Genomic DNA, 12,458 nt, shown 5'->3' with positions numbered 1-12,458 from the left:
AAAGAGGTCTTGTGCAGCAGATCTGCCTAATGCAATAGCTCATTTGATTTCTTGACTGCTGCTTCCATGAGTGTTGATAGTTGATCTAAGCAAAATGAAGTCTTTGACAACTTCAATCTTTTCTCCATTTATAATGGATGGTGTTTGTTGGTCCAATGACCAATAACGATTTTTTGTTTTCTTTACATTGTGGTGCAACCCATACTGAAGGCTGTGGTCTTTGATCTTCATCAGTAAGGATTTCTTCAACAGTAAGTCCTCTTCACTTTCAGCAAGCAAGGTTGTATCATCTGCACATTTCAGGTTGTTAATGGGTCTTCTAATCCTAATGCCATGTTTTTCTTCATATAATCCAGCTTCTCAAATAATTGCTCAGCATATAGACTGAGTAAGTGTGATGAAAGATTACAACCCTGTCATACAACTTTCCTAATTTTAAACCACTCAGTGTTCTCTTGTTCTGTTTGAACAATTTCCTCTTAGTCCATGTACAGGTTCCTTATGAGCACAATTAAGTGATCCAGAATACTCATACTTCTCAGTGTTATTCATAGCTTGTCATGATCCATACAATTGAAAGCCTTTGCATAGTCAATAAAGCATAAGTAAACATCTTTTTTGTATTCTCTGTTTTCAGTCATGATCCATCTGATGTCAGCAATGATATCCTTCATTCCATAGCCTCTTCTGAATCTGGCTTGAATGTCTGGAAGCTCTCTGTCAATGTATGGTTGCAACCGTTTTTGCATTATCTTTAGTTAACAGTTAAGAACCCTTACAGTCATAGTAATGAAGTGATATTCTTAAATCAGGTCTCCTAACTGGTATACATTTTTCAGTGCTGAATTCCCTCTAACTTACTGTTACACATTCCTGCCAGCTGGATACTCTTAAAATATAATTCTGAGCACATTCTGCCCTGGATCAAAAGCCTTACGTGTATATCAACAGCTTGACAAATGAAGTTATTTGTCTCATCCTACTACCTAGGATCCTCCAATAGTTTTCTGTTCCTGCTTTATATGTAACAAGTCCCTCCAGTCAACCTGGCATCCACCAACTAGGTTACTTGCTATATTGTAAATTCTATGAGGGCAGTGATTGTCTTACTCATGGTTTTATCTCGAGTAGCTTGTCAGACATTTTCACATGAGAAGTCGAATATATGTTTGTTGAAGATAGTGGGCCTTCTTCATTATAATACATAGAATGACAATAATGATGTTCTTCATGTTAGGTGCCATTGATTCAGTTCCAGCTTATAGTGACCCTATGCATAACAGAACAAAACAGTGCCCAGTCCTTCACCATCTTTACATGTTATGTTTGAGCTCATGGTTCCTGCCACTGTGTCAACCCATCTTGTTGGTATCTTCCTCTTTTTGGTTGACCTTTCACTTTTCCAAGCATGATGTCCTTCTTCAAGGACTGGTCCTTCTTGATAATATACCAAAAGTATTAGAGATGAATTCTCACCATTCTAGCTTCTAAGGAGTATTTTGGCTGTACTTCCTCCAACACAAATTTGTTTGTTCTTCTGGCAATGCATAAAACTTTCAATATTCTTTTTCAACACCGTAACTCAAATGCATCGATTTTTCTACTATCTTCCTTAATCATTTTCCAACTTTCACATGCATATGAGGCAATTGAAAATACTATCGCTTCGGTCAGGTGAACCTTAATCCTTAAACTGACATTTTTGCTCTTGTACACCTGAATGAGGTCTTTTGCAGCATATTTGCCTAATGTTTGATTTCTTGACTGCTGCTTCCATGAATACTGTTTGTGGGTCTAAGCAAATTAAAGCCTTTGGTAACTTCAATCTTTCTCCATTTATTGATGTTATTTATTGGTACAGTTGATAGGATCTTTGTCTTCTTTACATTAAAGTGCAGTCCATACTGAAGGATATAGTCTTTGATCTTCATCAGTAAGTATTTCAAGTCCTCATTGCTTCCAACAAGCAAAGTTGTGTCATTGGCATAATTCAGGTTGTTAGTCTTCCTCCAATCTTGATGCCATGTTCCTCTTCTCAGATTATTTGCTCAGTATACAGATTGACTAAAGATGGTAAAAGGATACAATGCTGATGCACATCTTTTCTGACTTTAAAACCACTCAGTATCCCCTTTTTCTGTTCTAATGAATGCTTCTTGGTTTCTCAGGGACACAACTATGTGTTCTGGAATATCAATTCTTTGCATAGTTTGTTATGACCCACATAGTTGGATCTCTTTGAATAGTCAATAAAGCACAAATAAACATCTTTCTGCTATTCTCTGCTTTCAGCCAAGATCCATCTAACATCAGCTATGTTAGCCCTCAATCTGCATCTTATTATGAATCTGGTTTGAATTTTTGACCGTTCCCAATATAATTATCTTCAGCAAAATTTCTTTATATGTGATATTAATGATACTGCTAGATGATTTCTGCATTCAATATTTCTGCATTAAGAATTCTGAATAGAAGAAATATTTCTGCATTTAATTGGGTCACCTTTGTTTGGAATGGACCCAAATATTTTATCTCTTCCAATTGGTTGTTTAGGTAGTGTCTTAACATAGACGAGTGAGTGCCTCCAATGGTGTACCCGATGTTGAAACATTTCAATTTGTACTCCATCAATTCCAGGATTCTTGTTTTTTGTCAATTCCTTCAGGGCTGCTTGGACTTCTTCCTTCAATACAATTAGTTCTTGATCAAATTATATCTCTTGAAATCCCTGAGCACTGACCAATTTTATTTGATACAATTCTATGCATTCCTTCATTCTTGTTTTCAGCATTATTAGTAATAATGTGAATAATAACAATGTAAATTTAGATCTGTAAATAATAGTAAGATAGCAAGAAGCATAACTATCAATTGAACCACTGCTCAATAGCCACTCAGCTGTCAGTTTTTTATCTCAACCAAACCTTACAACAATCAATCATATAAATGTTAACTTTTCACATCTTATGAAAAGATTGGTGCTCAGAGAGATTAAATATTTTGTCTTTGTTGACTGACTTCAGTTCATTTATTCAATAATCATTATTGCAGGAGTAATATGTGCTAGGTTGCCCTGGGTGTTGCAAGTGGTTAAGTACTACTAACTGAAAGGTTGCTGGTTCAAATCCACCCAGAGGAACCTCAGAAAGAAGGCTTGGAGACCTTTCTTTGAAAAATCACAGTCATTGAATATCTTATAGAGTGTAGTTCTAATTTGAAACACATGGCTTCTCCATGAGTCAGAATCGACTCAACAACATCTGGTTTGGTTTACTGCATTCCAGGCTCTGTTCTAGGGGTTGGAGATATAAGCTACATCTTCCTTGTAAAGGATGTCCTTGTTTTCATGGAGTTAGTTTATGGAATGTAAAAGACAGCATATAGACAAACAAGAAATAAATGAAATGATGCCAGGAAGCATTAAGTGATCAAAACTTGAAGAGGGGCTGATTAGCTATTTTCGATAAGGATGTGTGTTAAGGGCTGGCTGAGGAGGGAATCCTGACTGATGAAAAAGTGTCATCAATTAAAGATGTGCAGGTACAGTAAGTGCAAAAGACCTATGGAATCAGTGTTTTCGGTGTGTTTAAGAAATAGCAAGACTATCAGTGTATTTAACAGTGAAAGTGTGAGAAGGTAAGAGCAGAAAGGTTGTGGGAAGCCAGAACAGGCAGACCATTGTAGGCATGATACAAACTTTGGCTTTTATTCTGACTCAAATGGGAAGCAACTGGTAGGCAAGAGTAGAGGAGTGTCTTGGGGTTTAAAGGGACCTTCCCTTAAAGGATGGAAATAGAGAGATCAGCTATAGGAACTTTGAAATAAAATATGTGAGAGATGATGGAGGAGACAAGAAGAGATTGAGCTTGGATTGACTGGCTGTGAAGTATGAGACAGAAAGGAGCCCTGGGTTAGTTTAAGATTTTTGGCCTGAAGAACCGAAAAACAGAGAGAGGAAAGGCTGAGGGAGGTGCCAACTAAGAGCTGGTCAGGGAAATCAGCAATTCATTTTATCTGTATTAATTTGAGATGCCTATGAACCATCCAAGTGCAGATTATGAGTTAGTTGGCAGCTGGAGACACATGCAGTTAGAGAGAGAAAGACTGAGGGAATGCATTTTTAATCTGAGAGCCAACCTTGTAAGCACAGCATTTAAACCATGAGGCTGGATAAGATCACCTTGGGAGTAAGTGTGGAGGGAAAAGGAGAGTGAGGGAAGAGTGATTGTGAAGAGATGGGGAGAGAGGAAGGCTAGTATTGCCCTGTAGAGAAAGGAAGATGAAGCAAACCAAAAGAGACTGAGAAGTCAGAGCATCTAGTGAGGTAAGTGAAGAACCAGAGACACTGCCCTGGAAGTCAAGTGGAGATGTCTTTAAAGATGATGGCAGTGGTCTTCTGGGTCAAATGCTGCTGATAGGGCAGGGAAAATCAGGTCCAAGAATTAAGCACTAGACTTTGCAATGTGGAGAGCACTGGGTTCCTTGACAAGAGCAATTTCAGTGTGTCAAACCTCTGAGTGAGAGGACATTGTTCCAAACCCAGGTATGTCCCACACCAAAGTCAGCTGCATTATCCAATTTTTCATCACCTACAGTCTGGCTCATGTGCCACTCCATCATAGAAGCTTCTGAATCCTTTCTATCAAGTTTAATTCTGATAGCATTTACTTTGTTTTAGACATATTGGGCTAAATGTTGGGCTGCTAACCACATAACTGGCAGTCCAAACTCACCAGCCACCCCCAGGGAGAAAGATGAGGCTTTCTGTTACTGTAAAGATTCGCAGTCTCCAAAACCCTTTGGAGCAGTTCTATTCTGACCTATAGGGTTGCTGTGAGTTGAAACTGACTCAATGATAGTGGTATTGATTTTTGATGTATGGATAGATATTTATTGAATGGAGGAGTCCTTATAAGGTTTAATAGAAACATGCTACTGAGAACCCACACAGAATGTGGCAAAGCACATATACAAGGGAGGTATTAATAGTACTACTTTTCCCCACCCCCCTCAAAAATATCTGCTACTACTAAAGGCAGGACAAGTATCTTTAAACAAGAACATCCTAAAATAGTAACTTGTAAACACAAAGTCATGGGCACTGCTTAATCTTCTGGGCCAAGAAAAGAGCAGTGTAGCCTTACTGGATGTTGAAAAGAGGGCTTGATTGTGGTTTAGGGGATCTGGGCTCTGGGCCCAGCTGGCACTGAACAGTGTGCCCTTGGGTGACGGAGGCACTTCTGTAGCGTAATTTCCTCATCTAAGAAATGAGCAGATTGTAGCACATCATCTCAAAGATAGTTCTACCCACCTTGGTTCATGCTCAGAGTAGAAACTAACAAGTAGTATTAAGATTTATTGGTGCAGGTGCCTTTTTAATGTAAACTATAAAATCTCAGAATGCAGATCGTATACTTCCTTGCATCAAGAACATGATCTTGCAAAAATAAGTTTTTTTTTTTAAATTTTTGATGCAAAAATAAATATTTTTGATGTGCTAGATTATAAGGGAGATGTACATTGAAATGAAATATACACAAGCCCAAACACAATGGTCTCCCTCTAAACTAGCACAACTAGTCTTTACTCCAATTGTTCAATAATTTTTTTTTCATTCATTTATTGTAGTGCTCCCACTGTGCAAAATATTCCTCAGATTTATGAAGGTTCTGAGTCCCTACATGGTACAAAAAAATGGCACACAAAGTTCCTATGTGGTGTAAAAAGCTGCTAAAAGAAAAGTTGGAGGTTCAAGTCCATCCAGAGATGCCTTATTAGAAAGGTCTAATGATATACTTCTGAAAATTCAGTCATTAGAAAACCTACAGAGCACAGTTCTACTTTGATACCTAAGGGGTTGCATGAGTCAGAATTGACCCAACAACAAATGGCTGGTTGGTTGTGAAGGTTCAGGACCCAATTCTGCCACTATTATTATTATTATTATTATTATCATTATTATTATTAATTATTTTGCTTATTGAGCCTACTGATTTAGAGTTAAAGAAATCAAGACACATGACTTTTGGAACTGGACTGTTTTAGATTATCTAGTCCAAGGAGTAGGTGGTGCTGGATGATGTGCTCAGGAATTACTACTATTACACAATGTCTAGGGAATCCTGGGAAGGATAGAGAGGGCAGGGCAGGGCACTAGTTAGAAAACTGAAGAAATGGCTCAACTAAGTGTGGAGGAGGACTTCATCCAGGAAAAGGAGAAGAGATGAATTGTTTGTGTATGGAGTCTCAATGCCCGCAAGTCTGTACTTTGAGAGCATTTTTATCAGAATTCCCAGTGGCGCCATAGAATAAGCACTGGGCTGCTAACCACAGGATTGGAGGATTGAACCAACCAGCTACTCCCCAGGAGACCAATGCTTATGCCTGTAAAAACTTATGGTTCACTTGACCCAAATCATGATATTTTCAATCTCTTCAAATGCATGAAAAAGCTGGATAATGAATAAAGAAGACAGAAGAAGCATGGACACCTTTGAATTATGGTGTTGGCAAAGAATATTAAATATAGCATGGGCTGCCAGAAGAATGAAAAATCTGTCTTGGAAGAAGTACAGACAGAAAGCTCCTTAAAAGCGAGGATGACAAGACTTTATCTTACATACTGTGGACATGATATCAAGAAAGATCAGTCTTTAAAGAGGGATATCATGGATATCATGCTTGAAAAAGTAGAGGGTCAGATCTCCTCCACTTTCGGAGACAGACCTGCTTCTCTTTCTCTGAAATATACTCTCTCTTTCCAATAAATCTTATGAGTGAATGCCCAGTATACTTCCATCCTTGAGAAGCGACGACACCAGCTGAGTCTGATTCTTCAGATTCCTGGAGGTGGGGACCGGGGTACATGTGACAAACCCACCTAGGAGTGCCTTGAAAGAAAAACCTGCCAATGAGCACACACAGTCTCCATAACTTGGAGTAGACTGAACCATCAATCATGTGTGTGTGTTTCATTAAAAAAGTAGACAGTGAAAAAGAGGAAGAGCCTCAGTGAGCTAGACTGACACAGTGGCTGAACACTGGGGTCCAACATAGCAATGGTTGTGGGGATGGCACAGGACTAGGCCGTGTTTCATTCTGTTGTACATACGAGTCCCTACGCATCAGAACAGACTCAACAGTACCTAACAACAATTTCTTCTCAGCAACAGCCATTTGACAGCTATTTCCTCGACAGTGGTAGACCACATGTAGGTCTGTCCTGAATATTTTGATCTCAGTCCATATCCCTAGCAAAACTCTCCAGTGAAAGGGGCACACCTCAGTTTCCCTCATTTTCCTTATGTCTTTTCTCATCTCACTGGTCCTCAAGAAAGAAACAAAATGCTGTCACTAAAAATTTTTCCTTTCCAATAAATGAAAATTTCTAGTCTTCACATCAACATCAAGTACATGGAGCCTCAGAAAATGCCCTAAATCTCTCTCCATAACTTGAAAATTAAGGTAAAACTGATACTAATTATATAGGGTTTCTGGAAGAATAAAAACAATTTATTATCTTTCCCATGAACTATAACAGTGACAGCAAAGAATAAGCACATTCTCTCCAGCCCACTCTAGATTCTTTGACTGGCTTCCATGAAGTAAGCACTCCTTTAATTAACTAGTTGTCATCAAATCAGTTCCAACTCATGGTGACACCATGTGTGCTCCCAACCTTTAAGAAAGAGTTCACACTACCTGTCTTCTGAGATGCACCTGGGTAGATTTGTACTATCAATCTTTTGGGTAATAGTTGAGCACTTAACTATTTGTGCCACCAACAGACTCGAAAGCAGGTATAACTGACATTTTCTGAGCATGTATTCCTTGTCAAGTACTGTTCTAAGTATTTGATGCACCAGCTCATTCACAAGAGCTTTATGTGGTAAAGCCTATTTCATCTCCATTCACGGATGAAGAAAAATAAAGACACACAGAGATTAAATAATTTAGGCAAGGTCAGGAGTCAGAATTTAAACCTAGGGAGCTTGACCAAAAACCATGGTGTTAATCACTTTAGTATACATTTTCTGTGCACAGCATTTTATAAAGATAAACCATACTTATTTAATTCATTGATTCATTAATTGGGCATGATAAATATCATGTAGAATTTGTTAAATGACCATAAAACTTGTACTCTTGTAGAATTAAATTCATCTCAGATGTTATAGTCTACAAATCAAACTTAATCCATTGTGTTTGGCCAAACTGCCTTCTTAGCATCTCAGAAGAGTCAACAACACTAGTGTTCTAGATATAGACTCACCTGAGCTTAATGCATGTTCTACTTCCTCCATGATCACCCCCGGGGAAGCAGTGGTGATCTCGATGTCTATCAGCTCACAGGTTACCCTGGTGGACACAGTTGCTTGGATTGTTGTCTCCTTGGTCATGGGCCCAGTAGTGGCATGTGAAGTGGGTTTGTGGCCAGAGTTGTGCTCCTCTGTTGGGGACTCTGATGGGGTCAAGGTTCCTGGGGTCTTGGTTGTGGTCACAGTTGAGCTGTGGTCAGTGGTGATGGAAGCAGAAGGAACCTCAGGAGGTGAGGTTGGTAAGAATGAGGGTGAGGAAGCTGGAGCCTGAGAGGAGATGAGTGTGGGAGACTCTGTGGGTAACTGGGACCCTGTAGGTTGCACACTTGTTTCAGAAGTGCTCAAGTTGTGCTCTGTAGGTGAGGATGTTAAGAGGACTCCACCACTTGTTGGTGAGAACTCAGGAGGTGAAGGGCCTGTGCTTGTGTCTTCCCAATCTGAAGCTGGCTTGGTGACCTCCTCCTCTTGGTGATCTATGGAATTATTTTTGGGAAGTGGCGATGTTTGGGTTGATGATGTCACTGGTAGTAGTGAGTTACTGTGGTTGCCACTGGTAGGGGAGGCGGTGGCTTCAGCAGTGTTTTGTGGAGAGGTAGTCCAGACGGATGTCAGTGAAGTAATTTTTGCAGGAAGAGAAATAGGCCAGGGGGTTGATGAAGGCAGACTCTGGATCCTCAGTCCTGCAGAAGAGTGAGTGCAAAAGTGGTTAATATGTGAAAACCTGAGAGGTAAGGCTGTGGTACAGTGTTTTCACACATGATTTTTTTTATTTTTCAGTGTGGCTTCCCCACTAATTGTTCCCCCTTCTTTGTGATGCAGTCTCTGTGGAGTGTAAACAGTTCATATTCTCAGCTGGCAACCAAAAAGACTGGAGAATTAATTATACCCCAAGAAAGAAAGACTTGCCAACCCTATGGAGCACAGTTGTACTCAGACACATATGGGTGGCCATGAGTTAGAGTTGATTCAAAGGCAACTGATTTCCCTTTGTGATGAGCAGTAGGGACTAGCCAGAAGAACAACAGTGGGGTTGGTCAACATATGTGCATGAAATGAACCATTCTTACTTGAAATCTTGTTTATAAAATGAGACCCTCTAGGGACCTGCTTGATGGGAATTTGCCTGGACTGCAAAGACTCCACAAAGCCAGCACAGATGTTAAGGTTCTGTGTGAAGGTGGGGAGGGTGCAAAGCCAGAGGAGCTCCTTTCTGGGTTGTTCCCTGGTCCCCAGGGCTATCAGTTCTACATTTATGTACAGGGATGCAAGGGCTATGGGTTTGCCGATACGATGAGTAAGAGTGAGCACATTTCTGTGGAAGAAGTAGGGGAGATACAAAAATAAAAGTGAAGAGAGATCTCTGAGTACCTGGTTCAATGCCCTCCTTTTTCAAATGAGAAATCTGATGTTTGGAAGTATTTTCTGCAACTTAAATTCTAGCCTGGGACTCTTAGAATCACGATATTTTGTCATGTTTGCCTTCATATTTTGTAAAATTTAGAGTTAGTTTCCTTTTTAATATCCTCCTTCTCTCCCTTAATTTACTTATGTATAATTCATTCAGAATATTTACTAAATCATTTCTGTGTTCTAGCAGTCTACTAGACATGAAGTTCATAATTCCACTTTTAAAAAAAATTCCCTATTACTTATTTGGTGAAAGTTTACACCACAAATTAAATTCCTACTTAAAAATTTCAATACATATTGTTCAGTGACATTGGACACATTTGTCATAATGTATCAACATTATCATTATTTCTATTCTGATAGTTTCATTTCCGTTAATCTGGTTTACCTGCCCCCTTATCTTCTCATCTTTGCTTTGTGGTTGTTGTTGTTGTTAAGTGCCGTCGAGTCGGCACTGTACAGGGTTTCCGAGGGTGTAAATCCTTACGGGAGTAGAAAGCCTCATCTTTCTCCCGACAATTTGGTCTCATAGAGATGATTTTTTAAAGGAGTACAGTTGTTGTTAGGTGTCGTAGAGAGAGTTCTAACTCGTGGCAGCACTATATACAATGGAATGAAGCAATACACAGTGCTGCATCATCCTCACAATTAATGCTATGTTTGAGTCCATTGTTACTTCCACTGGATCAATTCATGTCACTGGGGGCCTTCCTCTTTTTCACTGACCCTCCATTGTACCAAATATTTTACTTTACTGGTCCTTCTTGACAACACGTCCAAAGTATACAAGAGATGAAGCCTGGCTACTGTCCTGTCTAAGGAACAATTTGGCTGTATACTTTTTCCAACCCAGGTTTGATCTACAAGTCTATGGTACTTTCAATATTCTTCGACAATGCCACAATTCAAATGCATCAATTCTTCTATGATCTTCCTTATGTATTGTCCAACTTTCAAATACATATGAGACTATTGAAAATACCATAACATGATCAGGCATACCTTAATCATCAAACTGGCATGTTTACTCTTTAAAACTTTAAAGAGATCTTTTGCAGCAGACTTGCCTAAGGCAATAATCCCTTGAATTTCTTGACTGCTATTCCACAAACATTGACTGTGGATGTGAATCCAAGCAAAATGAAGTTTCTTACTGCTTCAATCTTTTCTCTGATATAGTTTATTGGTTCAATTGTGAGAACTTTCGTACTCTTTATTTTGAGAGCCAATTCATCCTAGAGGCTTTGATCTTCATTAGTATTCCACTGTGCATTCAGCAAGCAAGGTTGTGTCATCTGTACATTTCAGGCTGTTAATGAGTCATCCTCCAAATTTGATGCCATGTTCGTCTTCAAATAATCCAGTTTCTCAGATTATGTGTTCAGTATACAGACTGACTAAGTATGGTAAAAGGATTCAACCCTAACACATACTTTTCCTGGATTTAAACCATTCATTATCTCCTTGTTCTACTTGAACAACTGTTCTTGGTCTATATATAAATTACTCATAAGTACAATGAAGTCTTCTGGAATTCCCATTCTTCACAATGCCATCCATAGTTTGTTATGACTCATACAGTTGAATGTCTTTGCATAATTAATAAAGCACAAGTAAACATCTTTCTAGTAGTTGCTTCTTTCAGTCAAGATCCATCTGATGTCAGCAATGATATTGCTTGTTCCATGTCCTCTTCTAAATCTGGTTTGAATTTCCGGTAGCTCCCTGTCAATATACTATTGTAACTTCTTTTGAATTATCTTCTGCAAAATTTTACCCATATGTGATATTAATGACATTGTTTGATTATTTCTGTATTCTGTTGAGTCATCTTTCTTTGGAATGAACACAAATATGGGTATTTTCTAATCAGTTAGCCAGGTAGCTAGCTGTCTTCCAAATTTCTTGGCATAGATCAGTAAGCACCTCCAGTGTTGCATCAGCTTGTTGAAATACTTCAATTTGTATTCTGTCAATTCCTGGATTTTGTTTTTGCCAATGCTTTCAGTACAACTTGCACTTTTTCCTTCAGTATCATTTCTTGAACATCGGCTATTTCTTTCTGGTTCAGTTACTATGAATATTTCTCTCATCTTCTTTTGATTCTTTTGGCATCATTTAATATTTTGTCTATGTTGTTGTTGTTGTTAGGTGCCATCAAGTCGGTACCGACCCATAGTGACCTTATGCACAGAACAAAACACTGCCCGATCCTGACACAACTTCACTACTGTTGCCATGCTTGAGCCCACTGATGCTGCCACTTGGTCAAGCCATCTCGCTGGGGATCTTCCTCTTTTTCTCTGAATCTCCACCTTACCAAACATGATATCCTTCACCAGCGACTGGTCCATCCTAACAATATGTCCGAAGTATGAGAGACAAAGTTTGGCCATCTTGGCCTACAAGGAGCACTCTGGCTGCACTTCTTCCTATAGGATCTGTTTTTCCTTTTGGCAGCCCATGGCATTTTCAATATTTTCCTCCAAAACCATAACTCAAAAGCATCAATTCTTCTACAGTCTTCTTTATTTACTGTCTAACTTTCACATGCATATGAGGTTATTAAAAATACCATTGGCTTGGGTCAGGCACACCTTCGTCCTCAAGATGACATCTTTGCTCTTCAACACTTTAAAAAGGGCTTGTGCAGCAGATTTGCCTAATCCAATATGCCATTTGATTTCCTGACTGCTGCTTCCATGAGTGTTGATAGTTGATCCAAGAAGA

The 12,458-nt window shown here is 39.1% G+C and overlaps 1 protein-coding gene across 1 annotated transcript in view; it reads right to left on the bottom strand.

Moving 5' to 3' along the window:
- Nucleotides 1-12,458, bottom strand: part of PARM1 (prostate androgen-regulated mucin-like protein 1) — a 71,932-nt gene that overhangs the window by 46,233 nt on the left and 13,241 nt on the right. The window contains exon 2 of the mRNA XM_006871600.1: nucleotides 8,273-9,052. Within this exon, the coding sequence (XP_006871662.1) occupies nucleotides 8,273-9,052 (780 nt within the window). The remainder of the gene's footprint in view (nucleotides 1-8,272; nucleotides 9,053-12,458) is intronic.

Source organism: Chrysochloris asiatica, unplaced genomic scaffold, assembly GCF_000296735.1.
Source record: "Chrysochloris asiatica unplaced genomic scaffold, ChrAsi1.0 scaffold00169, whole genome shotgun sequence".
Lineage (NCBI taxonomy): Eukaryota > Metazoa > Chordata > Mammalia > Afrosoricida > Chrysochloridae > Chrysochloris > Chrysochloris asiatica.
The sequence above is the reverse complement of the archived record's forward strand: the minus strand, read 5'-3'. Positions and strand labels throughout refer to the sequence as shown.